The sequence below is a fragment of the Somniosus microcephalus genome, chromosome 9, assembly GCF_052327205.1.
Source record: "Somniosus microcephalus isolate GS21.2 chromosome 9, FLI_Smic_1.0, whole genome shotgun sequence".
In the NCBI taxonomy this organism is placed as follows: domain Eukaryota; kingdom Metazoa; phylum Chordata; class Chondrichthyes; order Squaliformes; family Somniosidae; genus Somniosus; species Somniosus microcephalus.
Genome location: NC_140995.1, coordinates 69,423,280 through 69,448,405, shown reverse-complemented (window position 1 = coordinate 69,448,405; position 25,126 = coordinate 69,423,280). Strand labels below are relative to the sequence as shown.

General features: G+C 44.9%; 1 protein-coding gene across 2 annotated transcripts in view; it reads right to left on the bottom strand.

Annotated features, from left to right (window-relative positions):
* Positions 1-6,814, bottom strand: part of strn (striatin, calmodulin binding protein) — a 127,845-nt gene extending 121,031 nt beyond the window's left edge. For both annotated transcript variants that reach the window (XM_085996734.1, XM_085996735.1), the window contains exon 1: positions 6,265-6,814. In XM_085996734.1, the coding sequence (XP_085852860.1) occupies positions 6,265-6,498 (234 nt within the window). In that variant the 5' untranslated portion in view covers positions 6,499-6,814. The remainder of the gene's footprint in view (positions 1-6,264) is intronic.
* Between the last annotated feature and the right edge of the window lie 18,312 nt (positions 6,815-25,126).

Sequence of the window (25,126 nt, the reverse complement as noted above, 5' to 3'; positions counted from 1 at the left end):
AGCCACCAAATCATTTGTTGTTCCTTCCACTGCCACTACAATTTTTCATAAAATCCTCGTGTGGGGTATTCACTGGCATCTACTTTGTGCATCAGTTGCAAGGCCTGCCATACAATAGCCTGGCCATTACCTATCTGAGCCACTTGCCTTTTAGCAGGACCTATCAAAGACCTGAAACCTCAAGCATGTACTCTCTCTCCCCAATGAAGGAGCAGTGCTGTATGCCAAGTCATCCGTTCCAATTCCCAACTGCATATACTTGCTTTTAAATGAGAAGTGGCTTAAAGAGAAATGTGCTTTAGCTGCAAGAATCACCATGTATGTTGGATATGTATTATTCATATTTCTCTTTGGTCCATCCATCCTGCTGTTCCAATTTAAGGCTGAATTCTGTAAACTTTATAGAAATGGCTCTGCAGACTTGGGTAGTTTAATCCAATCTCACTGGGCCCTTTATTGGATTCCCCCAAACGCCGAGTGAAACCATTCAAATGGCCTCAATTTCCACACTATCCACAATGCTCAAGGGAATACTGCGCAAATTCTATTTCCCACTTTGTATCTCCTGCTGGGGTGAGGGCAAGTGCTCTTGGTGGAAGGATTTGTATTCAGGTCTTCACAGCAACACCGAGGTGACCAGTGGCATCTCAACACCCCGCTGCAGGTCCATCCTGCGGCCATAGCTGAATCCATTGCCACATCGAGGTGCAGTGGGTACAGCTGGAAGTGTGTTTTTCTGTTGACATGCACCTTAAGATATTTCTCAAGCAGGTCTGTAGTGTCAGCTCACACTGCAGTGTATACAGCCTCTCTAGAACACACAATAAGTGAACAACTGAGCAGGGAAGGAGGCCCAAACCTGAAGGCCTTGATGAGCTGCTGCAACTATTTTCAATGCCTAGTTAATTGGTTGTGAATCACACTATGATCTATGCAAATTAAAATGTACACATTCACATTACAATAAAAAAACTCACAAAAACAGTATTGTAGGAACGTTGGTTCCTAACTAAAAGACTGAGTTCTACTCAGGCGATCAAACAAAATGAACTTTAATGAAATGAACAGGCTTTAACAATAAACTGCAGGATAACATCGAATGTAGGTCTGCTCTCTCTGGAGGCTCCACGAGGACTGCCCCTGCAGTCCTGTGGCTGACGTCATCACATTTTCCCGCCAGTTGGGGATCACATGACGAACGGTGTGACGTCATCACGTTTTAACCGCGCTGTTAAAGCAACCACACTCTTTACAGTTAAACAGCATAGATAAAAAGGTACAGACTCAGACTATAGCTAACATGTGGTTAAAGGAATTATGTACAAACGATCTGAGTCCTTTGGTGGCTCCGCCACAGTATACCATTAGGGCGAGTGAATTAGGCCAATTTTGGCTGAACATAAACTACTCTTCCTGATTGGGAAACATCTCTCAGATTCCATCTTGTACTTTAGGTATGGCTATCAGGATTATTCAACCAGACCAAAAACAGTCATATTAATCACCTTGGAACTTAAACGTCAATTAGCTTTCATGCCATTTATCAGAAGAGGAGGAATCTTGTTCTTGCTACTTTTTAGTTGAGTGGTTACTTGGTATCACAAAGTTGTATACCATACCTCAACAACTCTAAATCCCAAGTCTGCCCAAGACTTCAATACTGCTCCTCCATCTGGGAAGGCTCACTAGTACTTCCCGGACAAGATTATTATTTTTATTTATTTTTATTTTTTTAAATTGTCTGATCAGAGACCACAACTGAGATAAGCATTACCTACCCCTTTCTCAACTCTATTACGGGGTCACTGCTCTCATGAATGTTCCTCTCATTCTTCCTATGCTCCAAATGCAATAGCTGACATACTTTTTACTCTTGCATCCTGCCTAATTTGAAAGCAAGATTCAAAGCATCATCATCTGCTCACAATCATCCTTAAGGCTCCAAAACAGTCTCCCTCAGTTTTCTTTTCTTCATTCAATTTACAGGCCTTTAATACTCAAGCTTGGGATCACCTAATCACTACTTCCTGATTTACCTGTTGCCCCCGCTCACTCGCCAGTCTCCCCAACCCAACGCTCATTTGAAACTTGGCGCCCTTTACAACAGGCATGAAGATCTGTTCCGTTTCAGATACAGAAATTATATATTTTTTATCTTTCCAAGTATTAGAGAGTGAGTGAGATATCCCAAGTGGTAGCCCATGTTCTTCAGATTCCTAGTTAGCCGTGCTGTTATACAGGTTGGGAGCTTAATAAAAAAGACTCTGCGAGGTTAATTTCTCATCTAAAGCTTTCTGTCATGGATTCAGGACTCAAAATTACTGAAGAGAACAGATGGTATAAAGTGAAGTCCTGTGATCTATCGCCTGTTCCTTTTTTGCTTCAGAGTAACGGAACTTAACTCTAATTAGTCGCTTATCCTGGGCGAACAGTCCGTCAGTGGTTGAGAGAGATCAGGATTGTATGGTGACATCCCATACTATTTCTGGTGCACACTCCAAAGGAGAATGGGTTCATCATTCACCCTATGTCTTATCAGATGTTTTGCACAGTCACGTTTCATTTCATAGGAAGCACAGACTTTTGTGCAGAACAATAAAGAGCAAGAGGAAGTAATCTGAAATATTAACACTGCCGAAGGGACAAGATCCAAAGTGCACCAAGGGTCTCAAATAAAACCAACCCTTAAATATGCAATTTAATCAGATATCAGGAAGTACACCCTTATTTAACAAATAAAGGAATAGTGTTACTATGGCGCAAACACGTTCAATGCATCTCGTTCCTGCTCTTTCTTCAGCAGTATTTCTGTAGTAAATGGCTGTTCTGCAGCTGCTAGCAGGCTGATATGTCACAAGTGCATGTGTCCAGCTGGCAACACTGCCAGAGGTTACAACTTTCACAAATATGTCAATCAGGAGCCACCAACTGCACTGGAACACAAATTCAGTGTATAATTTGCACTGGAAACCTGAAAGATGTGAAATTTAACTCTGCTCTCCCCCAATGGAGACATGAAACAGCAGGGTTCAGATCTCTCACAATGTATCAGTCTACAGCACTGTCACCATACTTCATTGGTACCAACATGCTCCAAGGACAAATCGCACTTAAGCCAAAACTCTTCAACATTGTGCAATTATCTTTCTTGTGCGATGCTCTTAATTTATCACCAACTGCTCCCTCTACTACCACTGGGTGACAGATCTGTAACCACCAGTAGTTGACTTAAGTATATGGCTCAAAATTATCTGTCCAGATACAACTTAAGTTTAGAAGGACAATATTTATAATTGTATATGTGACCCATATCCTGCTCCGTCGACCCTATACCCACTAAACTGACCACCCAACTTTCCTTCCTGGTTCCTATGCTAGCTGATAGTTAACGGTTCTCTCTTCAGGTACTGTCCCCCTCCTTTAAATCTGCCGTCATCACCCCTCTCCTCAAAAAAACAACCCGTGACCCCGCCACCCTTGTAAACAACCACCCCATCTCCAACCTCCCTTTCCTATCCAAAGTCCTTGAACGTGTTATCACCTCCCAAATCCGTGCCCATCTTTCTTGCAACTCCATGTTTGAATCCCTCCAACAGGTATCTGCCCCTGCTACAGTACTGAAACAGCACTCAAAGTCACAAGTAACATCCTTTGTGACTGTGACAAAGGTGAACTATCCCTCCTTGTCCTGTCTGCAGCTTTTCACAGTTGACCACTCCATCCTCCTCCAACGGCTCCCAGCTATCGTCCAGCTGGGTGGGACAGCGCTGGTCTGGTTCAATTCTTATCTATCCAGTCGTAGCCAAAGATTCACCTGCCTCGATTTTACAATTCTCATCCTTTTTTCAAATCCCTCCCTATCTGTGCAACCTCCTCCAACCCTACAACTCTCCAAGATAGCTGTGCTCCCCCAATTCTGGTCTCGAGCATCCCCGATTTTAAATCACTCCACACCTGGCAGCCGTGCCTTCAGCTGCCTAGGCCCCAAGCTCTGGAATTCCCTCCCTAAACCTCTCCACCTTGCTTCCCTCTTGAGATATTCCTTAATACCTACCTCTTGACCAAGTCTGCCCCAATATCTCCTAATGCGGCTTGGTATCAAATTTTGTTCCTGTGCAGTGCCTTGGGACATTTTACTATGTTAAAGGTGCTATATAAATACAAGTTGTTGTTGTACTGCGAAGTGATTTTGAACAGTTCAAAGAGGCATAGGACAATTGTTTAACAGAAATCTTAGCATCAATGCTGAACTAGAAGAGCTTTTTGAAGGGGATAAGCAACAGAAAAGCTAGGGGAGATATATGTTAGAGGCACTGAAAATACTTGCTTCCAGAGCAATTACTTGAAGCGTGCTGAATTGCAAGAGGCAATTCAAGAATTTACCTATTAGAGTCAATAACTGTACTTGGGTTGCACACTGCTAGAGATTACAACTAGTGTTGAGGTGCTAAAACAGACCTACTTAGTATATCATAAATCTAAAATCCATGCAGATGATTATAGGAGCTGTGTTCAATACACTCGAGGGTAAATTGAAGTCTATTAGTTTTTCATTTATTGTTACTTTAATTTATACAACTAAAATAGCTGGGATTGCTCCTGCAGGATCCTGAAAACAATACATTAGACATATTAATAGAACCAAGTGCATCAACAGTATCCCATGGTTACTTCCTGACAATATGCAATGCTCAATCAAGATAGGTGTACAATCAAAGTCTCCTTTTTGGGCCTGTTTTAATCAAAAGTACTTAAGCAAGATTTTTTTACTCCTTCATTTATAACCTTGTTCTATTTCTTAGAAGATTCAACAGCCTCGTCAAGCCTTCTGGCAATTTTACGCTCGGTTTCTCCCCCTAATGTTCCTTTGAAGCACCATAGAAAAACTGTAACATTAAAGGCACGATGCAAGTTGTTGAATGCACAATCTTGAATTATAAACAGTGTGTGCTGTACCATGTTGTAAGACATGCAAGATTCAGCAATGACATACACAGATCTCCCACCATGGCATGGAAACTTATATCATCACCCAAAATAAAAACATTTTTGAGTGTTTAAAAGGAAGGTGTTCCAGTTGATGAACCTTGATCAAAAATCTCAGAACATTTTCTGGAGGATTGATTAACTCTGGGTGCTTAATTCTGTTCTGGTACGTCGTCCAGAACCCTCTGCACTAACAACATTTAGCTATACAAAACTGTTTTACTTCCTCTGGAATGTCATTGTGTAATCTTTGGTTACAACAATTCACTGATGACATATAAAACACTAACCATAGATTGCCAAACTATTGATATTTAAATCTGTAATGAGGCCAAAGGCTACTCCCCTCTCCAATTCTCAGAATACCAACCCCTCACTCGTTTACAGACACATTTTAACACGCCGACGCTTAGAACTGCTCACAAAACAGATACGACATTCCAACAGATGCAAACTGACCCAGATCGATCCACGCACACTGGATTACAGGAAAAGAAAATTGGATTGAGCTGGGGGGGGGGGGGAGAGAAAGGAAGAGAGGGCGATTATTCACCTATGCGTTTCACTCAACACTTCACTGAATTATATAGCGCAGGAGGCCATTCGACCCATCGTGTCTGTGCCAGTTCTTTAAAAGAGCTATCCAATTAGTCCCACTCCCCTACTCTTTCCCCATAGATCTGCAAATTCCCACCACCCCCCAAGTATTTATTCAATTCCCTTTTGAAAGTTACTACTGAATCTGCTTCCACCACCCTTTCAGGCAGCGCATTCCAGCTCATAACTCACTGCGCAAATAAATTTTCCTCATCTCCCTTCTGGTTCTTTTGCCAATTATCTAAAATCTAAAACACTATTTATGTGGCATTTCATAGAATGATACAGCGCAGGTGGTCATTCGGCCCATCTTTGAACGAGCTCTCCAATCAGTCCCACTCCCCCGCTCTTTCCCCATAGCCCGACACATATTTCCTTTTCAAGTATATATCCAATTCCCTTCTGAAGGTTACGATTGAATCTGCTTCTTACACGGAAATTGCACCTCGAACAATACTGCAAGACTGCTCTGATTTAAAGTACCGCCACCAATTGGGGAGCTGAGAGCTCCCAGCACCGGCAAGGTGCAGGCCCCTGTTTGACAGGAGGAGCAGGCGGGCCGTGGTAACCGCCATCTTAAGATGCCGACCGCCCCCTCACCCTTGTAATCGGGGGGGGCGGGAGTGGACAATAATAGAAGTGCAGGCATGAAGCGCGGCCTAGCTAGGGGGGTCGATTTACCTGTAACTCCGCCCTATCCACTTCCCACTGCGTCCTCTCCACTTCGAAGCGGGCCCACTCGTGCTGGAGGAAGTGCAGGATCCCCGGGATGTTGTACTGCGGCCTCTGCGCTTCGCCCTCAGCTCCCGGCTGTTGTAGGTTCCTGCCGCCGAACCCCGGGCCTCCTCCGCCTCCTCCCCCGCTCAGCACCGAGTTATTGCCGAAGAACACCCCAGCTCCCGGGTGCTCGTCCATGGCTGGGCCCCAAAACCCTTCGTCCGTCGCCTCGGCCTCCACGCCGACGGCTGCGCCCGCGGTGACGGTGACACCGCCGAGCCGCCCCCCACTCGCTCCGGTGCTCAGCTCGCCGCCTCCCTCCCTCTGGTTGGCTGCGCACTGCGGGGCCAGCCGTTAGAATTTAAACCGCGGTCTGCGTTCCATGGATGCGGCCGGCTCGGAAGGCGATCGATTATGTTGCGGCCGTGCCGTGCTCCCCTCGTCCGGGCTGCTGCTGCTAGCGCCACTCTGCTCTTCTTACCCCTCCCCCACCACAGCCACCTACCGACGGTTTACCGCTCCGCCCCTCTCCGTGCGCGCGCTCGCGACCCCGCCCCCTTTCCTTTCCTGCCGCGCGCTCCTTTTTAAAAGAATTACCGTCCCGCCTGGCGCTCCCGACCCCTTCGCTCTGCCCCACTCACGTCACGTATACAAGCCACACCCCGTCAGCTCTCAACATAAGGGGCGCGCCCCACCCCATTTTTTTTCCCTTCACCGCCCCAGCCCCTCTCTTTTTTTTTAAACGGAGTGCCGTCAACAATTTCGCGCCTGCGCAACATCGCGTTGCCTGGCGTTTTGCGCCTGCGCAGCCTCCTGCTGTCGCTCTACCAGCCCTTTTTGCCGCTGACGTCACGATTCCCCAGCCCCGCCCACTCCACGCCCCATCAACTGTCAATAAATGGGGGGGGAGGGGCGTGTTTGCATGTGCGTGCCTGCGTGGATCCGCTCGGCACGCCCACGCCCACCGTCACCGGGATAGAGCGGTTTCTGGTGACGTCCGCCTGCGGCCTGGACCCCACCCCCAGCCATGTGTGTAAAATAAAATAAAATGGAATATAACACTTTGGACACGGCCAAAACCCTAAATATAATAAAACAATTGCAAATGAGACATTTTAAATAAACAGCTTAATTTCGTTGGCAGTAGTCGCGTCCAAATTTTAATCAAATTAGGTTGACACAAACTCATTTATACAAATTCTGAATTATCTTAATGTATTTTCTCTTATATAATAATGGACCTGCTGTGAATTTCCAAAAAGTTCTGCTGTTTATTAACATTTTCAGATTAACAGCATTTTGAATGTTGTTATTTAATCCGCTAAAAAAAAAAAAAAAAATTGCCAATGCTGGAAATCGGAACTAAAAGCAGTGTTGGGGCCATTCAGTCTTACACCCAAAATATTAACTATTGTTTTCATAGATGCTGATTTATCTGGTGTGTAATGGCAACATTTTCTGGTTTTAGACAAACAAAGACACACACAAACTAATCAGCACTGCGTCTACTTCTAGGGAATGAAGTGGGACAAGTAGGTAATGTAAGGATATGGGTAAATCTAGGTAACAGTGACCAGAACATAACTAGGTTTGAAATGAAAATTCAAAAGGAGAAGGACAGTCAAAGATAAGATGTTTAACTGGGGAGGAAAAAAACAATTTTAATGAGATATAAATGGAACTAATCCAGATAAATTGGGGGAAGAATTAGCAGATAAAAATGTGCACAAATACAGGGAAATAAATGTACAAAAAGATGATTATAGTACAGATGAGACATAAACCCACAAGAAGAAAAGGTGGATGAGTGGAAAAATAAAATTAAAATGAGACCTATAAAAGAGGCATATGAAAAATCTTGGTATGCAATTTAAAACCCAAATATAGATAACGTAGCAGGAAAGCAAAACAAAAAGAAATTAGAAAGACTAGGAAGAAAGTTTGGAAATGACATAAAGGAAAATATTCTCACCTCTGGGTCAGAAAATCGTGGATTCAAGTCCCACTCCAGAGACTTGAGCACATAATCCAGGCTGACACTCCCAGTGCAATACTGAGGGAGCGCTGCACTGTGGGAGGTGCTGTCTTTTGGATGAGATGTTAAACCGAGGCCCCTATTTCAAGAATAGCAGGGGAGTTCGCCCCAGTGTCTTGGCCAATATTTATCCCTCAATCAACATCACTAAAATAACAGATTATCTGGTCATTATAGGAACCAACGACATAGGTAGAACTAAGAATGAGGTTCTGCTGAGGGAGTTTGAGGAGCTAGGGTCTAAATTAATAAGCAGAACCACAAGGGTAATAATCTCTGGATTACTACCTGAGCCACGTGCAAATTGGCATAGGGTCAAGCAGATCAGAGAGTTAAATGCGTGGCTCAAAGAGTGGTGTGGGAAAATGGGGTTTCAATTCATGGGACACTGGCACCAGTACTGGGGAAAGAGGCAGCTGTTCCATTGGGACGGGCTCCACTTAAACCAGGCTGGGACCAACGTCCTGGCGAATCGAATAACTAGGGCTGTAGATAGGGCTTTAAACTAAAAAAGGGGGGAGGGGTCAGGTGAGGGGAAATTTAGAAATCTAAAGAGAAAGGTCAAGGCAATAGAGCAGTGTAGCGATTTGGGTAAAAATAAGCAGAGTGTGACAGGAAGGCACAGAGAGTTTAATGGTAGCAGTGTAGCAGAGAATAAGGTCAAAGCAGGGAATAATGGTAAAAAAATTAAATTAAAGGCTCTTTATCTGAACGCACGAAGCATTCATAACAAGATAGATGAACTAGTTGCACAAATAGAGATACATGGGTTTGATCTAATAGCCATTACAGAGACATGGTTGCAAGGTGGCCAAGGTTGGGAACTAAATGTTCCAGGGTACTTGATGTTTCGAAAAGACAGGCAAAATGGAAAAGGAGGGGGGGTAGCCCTGATAATAAAGAATGACATAAGGACAGCAGCAAGAAAGGATCTTGGCTCAGAAGATCAGGAAGTAGAATCAGTATGGGTGAAGATAAGGAATAACAAGGGGCAGAAAACTCTGGTACGAGTAGTATATAGGCCCCCTAACAGTAACTATACCGTTGGACAGAATATTAATCAAGAAATAGTAGGAGCTTGCAACAAAGGTAATGTAATAATTTTGGGGGACTTTATATAGACTGGACAAATCAAATTGGCAAAGGTAGTCTGGAGGACAAGTTCATGGAATGCATTCAGGACAGTTTCCTAGAACAATATGTCATGGAACCAACCAGGGAACAGGTTATTTTAGATCTTGTATTGTGTAATCAGATAGGGTTAATTAGCAATCTCATAGTAAAGGATCTTCTGGGGCAGAATGATCAAAATATGATAGAATTTCACGTTAATTTGACATGGTCCAATTGTCTGTAGTGTAGTGGTTATGTTATTGGACTAGTAATCCAGAGGTTTAACTAATAATCCAGAGAATGTGAGTTCAAATCCCACCATAGCAGCTTAATGATTTGAATTGTTTAAAAATCTGGGGGGAAAAGTGCTGGTGTTAGTAAAAGTGACCATGAAACACTCAATTGTCATAAAAATCCAACTGGTTCATTAATGTCCTTTAGGGAAGAAAGCTTGTCATCCTTACCCGGTCAGCCCTATTGTGACTCCAGTCCCACACCAACATGGTTGTCTCTTAACTGCCCTCCGAAACTAGAGTCTTAAACTTAAATAAAGCCAATTACATAGGTATGAGGGGCGAGTTGGCTAAGGTAAATTGGAAAAATAGATTAAAAGGTATGGTGGTAGGTAAGCAGTGGCTAGCATTTAAAGAAATATTTCATAATTCTCAACAAAAATACATTCCATTGAGAAACAAAAACTCCATGGGAAAAGTGATCCAACCATGGCTAACTAAAGAAGTTAAGGATAGCATTAGATTAAAAGAAGAAGCTTATAATGTAGCAAAGAATAATAATAAGCCTGATAATTGGGAGAGTTTCAGAAACCAGCAAAGGTTGACCAAAAAATTGATAAAAAAGGAAAAAATAGAATGAGAGAAAAGTAGCAAGAAATATAAAAGCAGATTGTAAGAGTTTCTACAAGTATGTAAAAAGGAAAAGAGTAGCAAAAGTAAATGTTGGTCCCTTAAAGGTTGAGACAGGAGAAATTATTATGGGGAATAAGGAAATGTCAGAAATGTTAAACAAATATTTTGTATCTGTCTTCACAGTAGAAGACACAAAAAGCATACCAAAAATGGTGGGGAACCAAGGGTCTAATGAGGGTGAGGAACTTAACATAATTAATGTAAGTAGAGAAAAAGTACTAGAGAAACTAATGGGACTAAAAGCCGACAATTCCCCTGGACCTGATGGCCTACATCCTAGGGTTCTAAAAGAGGTGGCTGAAGAGATAGTGGATGCATTGGTTTTGATCTTCCAAAATTCCCTAGATTCTGGAATGGCCCAGCGGATTGGAAGGTCGCAAATGTAACACCGCTATTGAAGAAAGGAGGGAGAGAAAAAACAGGGAACTACAGGCCAGTTAGCCTGACATCAGTCATCGGGAAAATGCTGGAATCCATTGTTAAGGAAGTGGTATCAAGTCACTTAGAAAATCATAACATGATTAGGCAGAGTCAACATTTTATGAAAGGGAAATCGTGTTTGACAAATTTATTAGAGTTTTTTGAGGATGTAACTAGCAGAGTAGATAAAGGGGAACCAGTGGATGTAGTATATTTGGATTTTCAAAAGGCATTCAATAAGGTGCCACATAAAAGGTTATTACACAAGATTAGGGCTCATGGGGTTGGGGGTAATATAGTAGCACAGATAGAGGATTGGTTAATGGACAGAAAACAGAGAGTAGGGATAAACAGATCTTTTTCAGGTTGGCAGGCTGTAACTAGTGGGGTGCCGCAAAGATCAGTGTTGGGGTCTCAGCTATTTACAATCTATATTAATGACCTAGATGAAGGGTAGTATAACGTATCTAAGTTTGCTGATGATACAAAGCTAGGTGGGACAGTAAGCTGTGAGGAGAACACAAAGAGTCTGCAAAGGGATATAGATAGACTAAGTCAGTGGGCAGCAAGGTGGCAGATGGAGTATAATGTAGGGAAATGTGAGGTTATTCACTTTGGTAGGAAGAATAGAAAAACAGAATATTTTTTAAATGGTGAGAAACTTTCAAATGTTGGTGTTCAGAGAGATTTGGGTGTCCTCGTGCAAGAAACACAGAAAGCTAGCATGCAGGTACAGCAAGCAATAAGGAAGGCAAATGGCATGTTGGCCTTTATTGCAAGGGGGTTGGTGTATAAGAGTAAGGAAGTCTTGCTACAATTGTACAGGGCCTTGGTGAGACCACACCTGGAGTACTGTGCACAGTTGTGGTCTCCTTATCTAAGGAAGGATATACTTGCCTTGGAGTCGGTGCAACGAAGGTTCACTAGATTGATTCCTGGGATGAGAGGGCTGTCCTATGATGAGAGATTGTGTAGAATGGGCCTATACTCGCTGGAGTTTAGAAGAATCAGAGGTGATCTCATTGAAACATACAAGATTCTGAAGGGGATTGACAAGGTAGATGCTGAGAGGTTGTTTTCCCTGGTTGGAGTGTGTAGAGCTAGGGGGCATAGTCTCAGGATAAGGGGTAGGCCATTTAAGACCGAGATGAGGAGGAATTTCTTCACTTAAAGGGTTGTGAATCTTTGGAATTCTCTGCCCCAGAGGGATGTGAATGTTGAGTTTTTGAGTATATTCAAGGCTGAGATAGATAGATTTTTGGACTCTATGGGAATCAAGGGATATGGAGATCGGGCGGGAGAGTGGAGTTGAGGTCAATGATCAGCCATGATCTTATTGAATGGTGGAGCAGGCTCGAGGGGCCGGATGGCCCACTCCTGCTCTTATTTCTTATGTTCTTATCACAGTGCTGTTTGTGGGACCTTGCTGTGCGCAAATTGGTTTCTGCATTCCCTACATTACAACAGTGACTACACTCCAAAAGAACTTCAATGGCTGTAAAGTGCTTTGGGACATCCTGAGGTCATGAAAGGCGCTATATAAATGCAAGTCTTTCTTTCTATTAAAGTACTTTCTAAACACTTACTGAGTAAAATAGATAAGGAAAGGGCAGGGCTGATTAAAGATGAAAAATGAAATCCAATAGAGGAGGAAGGAGATTGGAGGAGATACTAAATGAGGACTTTGCCTCAGTTTTCACAGAAGAGTGTGGCAATGGGAATGAAAGATTGCAAGAAAAGAGCTGACGGAATTAGACAGGATGGCTATTGATAAGAAAGTAGCATTGAATGAATTGGTGGAAATGAAAGTAGAAAAGAAACTGGACCTGATGCTAGGATGCTGAGAGAAGTCGCTGAGCAAATAGCAGAGACTCTGACCACAGTCTTTCAAACATTGAAAGTTGTGGTGGAGGATTGGCAGTTTGCCAATGTAATACCTTTGTTCAAAAAGGGATAAAGCTATTGCATTTTGGGACTTTTACCTGCATGGTCATAAGGGATTTTGTTTTAATTTATGTTTGATAGGTTTGATTCAGCTTGCAAAAGGTTAATGCCCAGAGGTAAAAGATTTTTTCACTTAACATTTAAAGTCAGCAGAATGACAGTGGGATGATTTGATTATTTGAAGAATGTCCCAAGGTGAGATGCGACAACCATTACATAGATACATACATAGAGATAGGAACAGGAGTAGGCCATTCGGCCCTTCGAGCCTGCTCCGCCATTCAATGAGATCATGGCTGATCTTACCAGTTCAGTACCCCGTCCCCGCCTTTTCTCCGTAACCCTTAATCCCCTTAGCCTTCAGAAATATATCCAATTCTCTCTTGAAAATATTTATTGAATTAGCCTTCACAGCCCTCTGTGGCAGGGAATTCCACAGGCTCACCACTCTTTGAGTGAAGAAATTCTTCCTCATCTCTGTTTTAAATGATTTGCCCGCTATTTTTAGACTGTGGCCCCTGGTTCTGTGCTCCCCGGCCATTGGAAACATTCTCTCTGAATTCAGCCTGTCCAGGCCTGCCATAATTTTATATGTTTCGATGAGATCCCCTCTCAATCTTCTAAACTCCAGTGAGTACAAGCCCAAACTATTTAATCTCTCTTTGTAGGTCATTCCCGCCATTCCAGGTATCAGCCTGGTGAATCGCCGTTGCACTCTTTCCATGGCAAGAACATCCTTCCGCAGATGGGGCGACCAAAACTGTACACAATACTCCAGATGCGGTCTCACCAGCACCTTGTACAGCTGTAGTAAGGTATCCCTATTCCTATACTCGAACCCCCTTGATATGAAGGCCAACATACCATTTGCCTTCTTAATCGCCTGTTGCACCTGCATGCTCTCCTTCAGTGACTGGTGCACAAGAACACCCAGGTCCCTCTGCACTTCTCCATCTCCCAATCTATTGCCATTTAGATAATAATCTACCCTCCTGTTTTTACCCCCAAAGTGGATAACCTCGCATTTATCCACATTATAGTGCATCTGCCACGTATCCGCCCATTCCCCCAACCTGTCCAAATCGCACTGTAGCCTCCTGACATCCTCATCAGAGCCCACCCCTCCTCCTAGTTTAGTGTCGTCAGCGAATTTGGAAATATTGCATCCAATTCCCTGATCCAGATCATTAGACTGTTTATTGTTGCTCGTTGCTCTGGCTTTGAGCCAATGAGGTTCATTAGGTTTGATTCTAAGCATTTCTCACTATTTTGATAGAATGCTGTTCACTCAACGTACCTTACAGGGGTCTTAGCTAAACAGACACACCAATGCCACTATCCATTACATCAAAGCATTTAGCTCAAAATGTAAATTTTAATTGACAGCTCAGTGGCCATCTCCTCCCCAGGCACAATTGAGGGAGGGTCAGAGGACGATCATTGTCTCTCACTCTCTCTGAACAAGCAGACTCCAGGATGGTGTATGAATGCATACAGCCTGCAACATTACTTGTTAGCTTGAGACTAGTCAGCTCAAAAGGGAGTTTACATCTGGAATGACAGCAGAGTTACATTTCTATTGTTTTTATGGAGTGAGAAGTGGTAGGAAATTAATATATTTCACTCACGTGTTTATGTGAAGTAAACCAACTTTTTAAAATTCATTCTCGGGATGTGGGTGTCGCTGGCAAAGCTGGCCTTTATTACCCATCCCTAATATGATGATGGTGGGTCTTCTTCTTGAACCATTGCATTTAATGGTTTGATGCAACTGAGGAGTTTGCTAGGCCACTTCAGAGGGCAGTTAAGAGACAACCATGTTGGTGTGGGACTGGAGTCACAATAGGGCTGACCGGGTAAGGACGACAAGTTTTCTTCCCTAAAGGACATTAATGAACCAGTTGGATTTTTATGACAATTGAGTGTTTCATGGTCACTTTTACTGACACCAGCACTTTTCCCCCCAGATTTTTAAACAATTCAAATCATTAAGCTGCTATGGTGGGATTTGAACTCACATTCTCTGGATTATTAGTTAAACCTCTGGATTACTAGTCCAATAACATAACCACTACACTACAGACAATTGGACCATGTCTCATTTGAGTGCTTTTCAGTCTTCACATCATAGAGACCAAAAAATGCATTTAGCAGCACATGTGAGATTACAATAGCCAGTATGCACAAGGGTTCAATGTCACCACCCGAGCCACGCTATTGTTTAACTAGATATTGGGCAGTAAAGGTGCACTCCAGATCATAAGGGTCGCAAGGTCCACTTGCAGAAGTGGTCGGTGGCACTGAACTCAAGAGAGTATTAAATGCAAGACCCACAAAATCTGCAACACCAGGTAACTATAGACCAGTAAGCCTAAATTCAGTAGCCGGAAAACTTCTATAGGCCATATTAAGGGATGAAATTAATGCTTAGCTGGTAAGACATGGGTTAATTAAGGATGAACAGCATGGATTTACATGGTGGTAAAGTGCATTGGGACATCCTGAAGTCGTAAATGCAAGTTCTTTCTTTCTATACCTGTTCCACCTTGGGATGGGGACCTACTATTGGAGAAGATGATTGATTTGCCAGCACCTTAAGGTGGGGAGCTTTACCACAGCTGAGCAGAGTAGTGATGCTAGGCCAGAGCTCCGATTGCCAGTGTGTGCCCGGCCTGCTCTGTAATCAGACCTGCCGTTCCGAAGGCTGGTAGTTGGCATGCAGCCTCTGAGTCATTCGATGGCTCCATTATCCCCAGCAGTCTTATTCATTTTTATGCCGTTTCTTTTCAACTGTCTGCAGTATCTCTGTAACTTCCTTCAGCCCTACAACCATCCCCTTCCCACCAGATCTCTGCACTCTTCCAATTATGGCCTCTTGCGCCTCCCCAATTTCCATTGCCCTACCATTGGCAGCCGTGCCTTCAGGTGTCTAGGCCCCAAGCTCCGGAATTCCTTCCCTACACCTCTCCGTCTCTCTACCTTTCTCTCCTCTTTAAAGACACTTCTTAAAACCTATTTCTTTGACCAAGCTTTTGATCACCTGTCCTAATATCGCCTTATGTGGCTCGGTGTCAAATTCATGCTCCTGTGAAGCACATTGGGATGTTCTACTACATTAAAGGTGCTATATAAATGCAAGTTGTTGTTGTTAGCTTTTGTCTAAAGCTTGTTTGATACTAGAATTGCTCATTTCTAAACACATTTCCCTCTTATTCCAGAGTTGGAGATAATCTAGCAGTCAGCATCCACCTGTAGGTCTTCTGTCTTTGCAAATGATTGTCCAAGTGTTGTCATGAGTCTCTGGTCACAGTCCCATGACCTCAAGGTAATCAAGGAGGGGCGAGGGATTTGAAAACAAGGATGAGAATTTTAAAATCGAGGCATTGCTTAACTGGGAGCCAAAGTAGGTCAACGAGCACAGGGGAGATGTGGTTGTAAATTAGGACACTGGCGGCAGAGTTTTGGATGACCTCAAGTCTATGGTGGGCAGAACTAGGAAGGCCAGCCAGGACTGCATTGGAATAGTCAAGTCTAGAGATAATAAAGGCATGGATGAGGTTTTCGGATAAACTGAGGCTAGGGCGATGTTACGGAGGTGGAAATGGGTGCTCTTAGTAATGGAGCAGATATGAGTTAGGAAGCTAAACTCACGATCAAATATAACACCAAGTTGCCAACAGACTGGGTCAGCCTCAGACAGTTGCAAGGGAGAGGAATGGAATCGGTGGCTAGGGAATGGAGTTTGCGGTGTTGACCGACGACAATCGCTTCGGTCTTCCCGATATTTAATTAGAGAAAATTTCTGTTCGTCCAGTGCTGGATGTTGGACAGGCAGCCTGACAGTGTAGAGACAGTGGAGAGTTCGAGAGAGGTGGAGGAGAGGTAGAGCTGGGTATCGTCAGCGTACCTGTGGAAACTGATGCTCTGTTTTCGGATGACGTTGGCTAGGGGCAGCATCTAGATCCTTGGGGGACACCAGAGGTGATGGTGTGGGAACGGGAAGAGAAGCCATTGCAGGTGATTCTCTGGCTACGACTGGAAAGATACGAATGAAACCAGGTGAGTGCAGTCCCACCCAGCTGGACGATGGTGGAGAGGCATTGGAGGAGGATGGAGTGGTCAACAGGTTGAGAAGGACGAGGAGGGATAGTTTACCTTTGCCACAGTCAATTAGGATGTCATTTGTGACCTTATAAGAGCTGTTTCAGTACTGTGGCAGGGCGGAAGCCTGATTGGAGGGATTCAAACAAGGAGTTCTGGGAAAGATGGGCACAGATTTGGGAGGCGACAACACGCTCAAGGACTTTGGAGAGGAAAGGGAGGTTGGAGATGGGGCGATAGTTTGCGAGGAAAGAGGGGTCAAGGGTTGAGGAGAGGGGGATAGTACCTGAGGAGAGAGAACCGTTAACAATATCAGCTAGCATGGGAGCCAAGAAGGGAAGTTGGGTAGTCAGCAGTTTAGTAGGAATAGGGTCGAACGAGCTTGAGGTCGGTCTCATTAACAAGAACAGTCTAATAGAAGCTGAAGAACACTACACCAGCAAATCGACTGTCCCCGTGGGACAGAGAAAAATTACCAGTCCTAAAGCGAGGGGAGTAGATGTGGATGGACACGGTTTCAACCAACTTCCCCAGTTTTTGACACACTTTCCAAACTAACGATAAGACCACTTTGTAGCCCCTGTCTACATTGCTCAGTGGTAGCCTCACTCCCTCCTCCCTGTGTCAGAAGAACGAGTGTTCGAGCCCCACCCCAGCATCTGTATTCAGATTCTGGGCTGCCACATCAGCGTAATAGTGAGGGAGCGCGGCATTAACAGAAACACTGTCTTTTTGGGATGACATAATTAACTGTAGCCCTGTTGCTGTCTGAAGCTCAGGCAGACATGGAAGATCCCATGGCACTACTTGAAGAGCAGGGAGTTTTCCTGATGTATTGGCCAACATTTATCCCTCAACCAACACCATGAAAAACCTATATTAACTGGACACTCAACTCATTTACTGGCTGGAATAGGGTTCTGTTCTGGGACCATATCCATTCACTATTTACATCAATGATCTGGATATAGGGCTAGAGAGAGTGATGTCTAAATTTGCAGATGATACTAAAATGGAAGGAATAATAAATAATTCTGAGGATAAACAGAAGCTGTAAGGGGATAAGATGGTGAAACGGGCAAAAAAGTGGCAGATGGAATTCATTGTCATTAAGTGGTGAGGTGGTACATTTTGCTTTAAAAGAATAATCATACTTTGATGGGTGTCAGCTGTGGCTTAGTGGGTCGCACTCTCACCTCGGGGTCAGAATGTCATGGGTTCAAGTCCTACTCCAGAGACTTGAGCACAAAAATATAAGCTGGCATTCCCAGTGCAGTGCTGAGGGAGTGCTGCACTGTCAGAGGCACCGTCTTTTGGATGAGACGTTAAACTGAGTCCCGTCTGCCCTCTCAGGTAGATGCAAAAGATCCCATGGCACTATTTTGAAAAGCAGGGGAGTTCTCCCTGGTGTCCTGGCTAGTATTTATCCCTTAATGATCATCATTAAAACAGATTATCCGGTCATTACCTCATTGCCGTTTGTGGGAGCTTGCTGTGCACAAATTGGCTGCCGTGTTTTCTACATTACAACGGTGACTACACTTCAAAAGTGGCTGCAAAGTGCTTTGGGAAGTCCTGGGGTCATGAAAGGCAAAAAAGAAATGGAAGTCTTTCTTTTTACTTTGAGCGGACAAAGATTGGGTGATGTGGAAGAGCGGCTTAGGTTCACAAGACATTAAATTCCGCATCTCAAGTGGATAAAGCCATAAAAAATACTGGGTTTTACATCAAGAGATATAGAATATAATAGTCAGGATGTAATAATGAGTCTATATAAAGCCTTAGTAAGACCACAGTTGGAGCACTGTGTGAAGTTTTGGGCTCCATACAATTGAATGTTGAGGCAATAGAGAGGGTACAGCGCAGATTCATTCGGAAGCTGCCTGTTATGAGGAAATACAAATATAAATAAAGTCGTGAATAATTGGAGCTTATTACATGATAACGAAGGGGATTACAAGGCGTTTTGATAGAAGTGTTTTAAGTAATGCAAGAATGGAACACAGTAGATAGAAACAGACTGTTTCCAGTGGTTGAGTAGAGCTAGACCGAGGGGACATAGATATAAGATTAAATTCAAGAGATTTAGGACAGAGAGCAGGAGAAACTTTTTCACACAGAGGATTGTGAGGCGGTGGAATAAACTTCCAGCGCTAGTGATTGTAGCAGAGAACTTTTAATAGGTCAGATAGGTGGTTAAAGGAACAGGGCAACATGGAATTAGGATACTGTTCATGCACAGGATAAACACCAACACAGACTAGTTGGGACAGAAGGCTTGTTCATGTGTTGTAATTTCTATTTCTATCTAAGTGTAATCTTGCAGTGTACAAATCAACAGCTCACCTAATAACAGCAACCGGACTTCGAAAGTAGCTAATTGGCTGTGGAGGGCTTTGGGAAGAAGTAAGGATGTGATAAAGTGTTACAAACACCAGTTCCTTCTTGCACATTGCAGTTCAGCCCGCATCTACCTGCATGAATTTGTTACAACTTGTTTTTCAGATGATGTCAAACAAGCTGAATCAGATCAGGCATCCAGGATGTACAAAATAAGTTAAATAAAATATGTAAGTGGGTGCAGAAGAAATTTAATATTGGTCAGCGTGAATTACAGCACAAAGGAGGAAATAAAGGGCAACATGGAGAAGAGTGCTCAAGGTGGGTCTGACAGAACTCGACACATAGAAAGAGTTTTGGTAGAATTGGATTTCAAAGCAGATCAAAGGCTGAACTATAAGGCAAGTACAGTACAAGTCAGGGCAAACCACATTCAAACTGTACAGTGTTCTGGTCAGACCCAACTTGAGCACTGTGTCCTGTTCTGTCAGACCTACCCTGAGCAATGTGTCCAGTTCTGTTAGACCCACCCTGAGCACTATGTCCAGTTCTGTCAGACCCACCCTGAGAGCTGTGTCCAGTTCTATCAGACCCACCTTGAGCACTGTGTCTAGTTCTGGTCAGATCCACATTGAGCACTGTGTCCAGTGATGTCAGAACCACCTTGAGCACTGTGTCCAGTTCTGGTAAGATCCACCTTGAGCATTGTTTCCAGTTCTGGTCAGACCCACCTTGAGCAATGTGTCCAGTTCTGTCAGATGCACCTTGAGCACTGTGTCCAGTTCTGTCAGACCCACCTTGAGCACTGTGTCCAGTTCTGTCACATCCACCTTGAGCACTGTGTCCAGTTCTGTTAGACCCACCTTGAGCACTGTGTCTAGTTCTGTCCGACTCACCTTGAGCACTGTATGCAGTTCTATGTGACCCAGCTTGAGCACTGTGTCCAGTTCTGGCCTGACCCACCTTGAGCATGGTGTCCAGTTCTGGTCTCACCCACCTTGGGCCATCTTAGACTGAGTATTATGTAATGAGAAAGGATTAATTAGCAATCTTATTGTGTAAGGCCCCTTGGGGAGGAGCGATCATAATATGGGAGCATTCTTCATTAAAATGGAGAGTGAAGTAGTTGACTCAGAGACTAGGGTCCTGAATTTAAATAAAGGAAACTACGATGGAATGAGGCACGAGTTGGCTAGGATGGATTGGGGAACATTATTTAAAGGGTTGACGGTGGATAGGCAATGGCAAACATTTAAAGATCTCATGGATGAACTACAGAATTTGTTCATCTCTGTTTGGCATAAAAATAAAACAAAAAAGGTGACTCAACAGTGGCTAACAAGGGAAATTAGGGATAGCATAAGATCCAAGGAGAGGACATATAATTTGGCCAGAAAAAGCAGCAAACTTGAGGATTGGGAACAGTTTAGGATTCAGCAAAGGAGGTCAAAGGGATTAATTAATAGGGGGAAAATAGATTATGAGAGTAAGCTTGAAGGGAACATAAAAACTGACTGTAAAAGCTTCTATAGATATGTGAAGAGAAAAAGATTGGTGAAGTCAAGCGTAGGTATCCAGTTCTGGTCTGACCCACCTTGAGCACTGAGTCCAGTTCTGTCAGACCCACCTTGAGCACAATGTCCAGTTCTGGTCTGACCCACCTTGAGCACTATGTCCAAGTATGGCAGACTCACCCTGAGCACTGTGTCCAGTTCTCGTCTGACTCACCTTGAGCACTATCTCCAGTTCTGGTCAGACCCACCTTGAGCACTGTGTCCAGATCTGTCAGACTCACCCTGAGCACTGTGTCCAGTTCTCGTCTGACTCACCTTGAGCACTATCTCCAGTTCTGGTCAGACCCACCTTGAGCACTGTGTCCAGATCTGTCAGACTCACCTTGAGCACTGTGTCCAGTTCTGTCAGACTCATCTTGAGCAGTGTGTCCAGTTCTGGTAAGACACACTTGATCACTGCATCCAGTTCTGGTGAGACCCACCTTGAGCACTGTGTCCAGTTCTCGTCTGACTCACCTTGAGCACTATCTCCAGTTCTGGTCAGACCCACCTTGAGCACTGTGTCCAGTTCTGTCAGACTCATCTTGAGCAGTGTGTCCAGTTCTGGTAAGACACACTTGATCACTGCATCCAGTTCTGGTGAGACCCACCTTGAGCACTGTGTCCAGTTCTGGTGAGACCCACCTTGAGCACTGTGTCCAGTTCTGGTGAGACCCACCTTGAGCACTGTGTCCAGTTCTGGTCTGACCCACCTTGAGCACATTCTCAAGATCTGGCTTGAACCACCTTGAGCACTGTGTCAAGTTCTATCAGACCCAACTTGTGCACTGTGTCCAGCTGAGGTCAGACACACCTTGAGCACTGTGTCCAGTCCTGGCCTGACCCACCTTGAGCACTGTGTCCAGTTCTGGTCTGACCCACCTTGAGCACTGTGTCAAGTTCAATCAGACCCACCTTGAGCATGTTCTCCAAATCTGGTCTGACCTACCTAGAGCACTGTGTCCAGTTCTGGTATGACCCACCTTGAGCACTGTGTCTAGTTATGGTCAGACCCACATTGAGTTCGGTGTCCAGTTCTGTCAGATTCACCCAAAGCACTGTGTCAAGTTCTATCAGCCCCACCTTGAGTACATCCTCCAGATCTGGTCTGACCTACCTTGAGCACTGTGTCCAGTTCTGTTCAGACCCATCTTGATCACTGCATCCAGTTCCTGTCTGACCCACCTTGAGCACTTTGTCCAATTCTGGTCTGACACACCTTGAGCTTGGTGTCCAGTTCAGGTCTGACCCACCTTGAGCACTGTGTCCAGTGCTGATCAGACCCACCTTGAGCACTGTGTCCAGTTCTGTCAGCCTCACTTTGAGCACTGTGTCCAGTTCTTTCAGACACACCTTGAGCAGTGTGTCCAGTTCTGGTCTGACCCACCTTGAGCACGGTGCTCAATTCAGGTCTGACCCACCTTGAGCACGGTGTCCAGTTTTAGTCTGACCCACCTTGAGCACTGTGTTTAGTTCTGGTCTGACCCATCTTGGGCAGGGTGACCAGTTCTGATCTGACCCAGCTTGAGCACTGTGTCCAGTTGTATCAGATTCACCTTGAGCACTGTGTCCAGTTGTATCAGATTCACCTTGAGCACCGTGTCCAGTTCTGTTCAGACCCTCCTTGAGCATTGTGTCCAGTTCTGGTCTGACCCTCCTTGAGCACTATGTCCAGTTCTGGTCTGACTCTCCTTGAGCACTGTGTCCAGTTCTGTTCTGACCCTCCTTGAGCACTGTGTCCAGTTCTGGTCGGAACCTCCTTGAGCATTGTGTCCAGTTCTGGTCTGACCCTCCTTGAGCACTATGTCCAGTTCTGTTCTGACCCTCCTTGAGCACTGTGTCCAGTTCTGGTTGGAACCTCCTTGAGCACTGTGTCCAGTTCTGGTCAGACCCACCTTGAGCACTTTATCCAGTTCTGGTCTGATCCACCTTGAGCACTGTGTCCAGTTCTATCTGACCCACCTTAATCATTGTGTCCCATTTGGTCTGACCCTCCTTGAGCACTGTGTCCAGTTCTGTCAGACTCACCCAGAGCACTGTGTCCAGTTCTGTCTGACCCACCTGGAGCACTGTGTCCAGTTCTGATGTGACCCTCCATGAGAACTGTGTCCAGTTCTGGCCTGACCCTCCTTGAGCACTGTGTCCAGTTCTGTCAGACCCACCTTGAGCACTGTGTCCAGTTCCGATCTGACCAGCCATGAGCATTGTGTCCTATTCTGGTAAGACCCAGCTTGAGCCCTGTGCCCAGTTCTGTCTAACACACCTTGAGCACTGTGTCCAGTTCTGTCAGACACACCTTGACCACTGTATCCAGTTCTGGTCAGACCCACCTTGACCACTGTTTCCAGTTCTGGTTAGACCCACCTTGAGCACTGCGTCCAGTTCTTGTCTGACCCACCTTGAACACTTTGTCCAATTTTGGTCTGACACACCTTGAGCAATGTGTGCAGTTCTGTAAGATCCTCCTTGAGACTGCACCATTTCTGTCTGACCCACCTTGAGCACTGTGTCCAGTTCTGGCCAGACCCAACTTGAGTACTGTGTCCAGTTCTGATCTGGCACACCTTGAGTACTGTGTCCAGTTCTGATCTGACCCACCTTGAGCACTGTGTCCAGTTCTGGTCTGACCCACCGTGAGCACTTCATCCAGTTCTATCAGATCCACCTTGAGCACTGTGTCCAGTTCTGGTCAGATCCACCTTAAGCACTGTGTCCAGTTCATATCAAAACCACCTTGAGCACTGTGTCCAGTTCTAATCAGACTCACCTTGAGCACTGTGTCCAGTTCTGGTCTGACCCACCTTGAGCACTGTGTCCAGTTCTGGTCTGACTCTCCTTGACCATTGTGTCCAGTTCTGGTCTGACCCTCCTTGAGCACTGTGTCCAGTTCTGGTCTGACTCTCCTTGACCATTGTGTCCAGTTCTGGTCTGACCCTCCTTGAGCACCATGTCCAGTTCTGGTCTGACCCTCCATGAGCATTGTGTCCAGTTCTGGTCTGATCCACATTGAGCACTGTGTCCAGTTCTGGTCTGACCACCATGAGCACTGTGACCGGTTCTGGTCTGACACAACTTGAGCATGGTGTCCAGTTCAGGCCTGACCCACCATGAGCACTGTTGTGTCTGTGTATAATAAGACACAGACTGCAGGAGAACTGTACAACAGGTGTTTACTCAACGTGGCTCACACGGGAACTGATCTGTACAGATTACTACTCAGTGCTATATACAGGTGTGGTCACTGCCAGTACTGCAGTATACATGAGCTGTAAAAGATAGTTCCCCCCTTAAAGGTATATACATTACAATTCCTCCCCTTTTAGATTAACAGTACCATAACACTCATTTAACAATTAAATATCAAACTAATTACAATTAACACTTTTAACATGCAACATTAGCTGAAAATATTCTATTTATATATTCAGTCTTTGGGGAGGCTTCCTGATCCTTTCTGGATAGCGCCTTTCCCGAGTGTCTTGCTCTTGGTGCGGAGGCGATTCTGGTCCCCTGTCGTCGGTTGGTTCATCAGCTTCCGATGCTACTGTTTCTGGGGTAGATGCGACCTGTACGTCAGGTTCATCACCAGGTACGTATGGGCGAGGCATGGGGTTGACTTGTTCCTGTGACTCTAGGATCTGGTCAGCATGGCGTCTCACGATGCTCTCCCCAATGTCCACTGTGTACATTAGTGGGCCCTGCCGTGTGCATATCATTCCTGGCTGCCATTTTTCTGTTCGGTAGTCGCGGGCCAAGACTGGTTGCCCTACATTGAAGCTCCTTGTTGGCTTCTCATGGATGTGCTGGAATTGCTTACTCTCAACATCTCTTCGTACATTTGGTCTGAGCAAATCCAGGCAAGATCTTAACCTTCGGTTAAAGAACATCATGGCTGGGGCCTGGTTGGTGACTGCATGTGTCGCATTCCGGTAGGCGAACAGGAAATTGTCCACCTTGTGCTGCAGCAGAATGTTGTCATTGCATATAGCCTTCTTAAAGGTTTGTACGAACCTCTCAGCCAATCCATTTGTGGCTGGATGATACGGGGCGGATGTGTAATGCCTTACCCCATTCTTTTTCAAGAACCTCCGGAACTCTTCGGACACAAACTGTGGTCCGTTGTCGGAGCAAATCTGTTCTGGCAAGCCATTCCTGGCAAAAATGGTCCGTAGGACTGCAATAGTTTTCTCCGTGGTGGTGGAGGACATTTTGATGACCTCAGGCCATTTCGAGTGCGCATCCACGGCTATTAAAAACATTGAGTCCATGAATGGACCAGCAAAATCAATATGCACCCATTGCCATGGAGATGAGGGCCACTCCCATGGGTGTAGAGGGGCCTGTGGTGGTGCATTTTGGACTTTCTGGCATCCTGAGCAGCTCTTGGTCAGGTC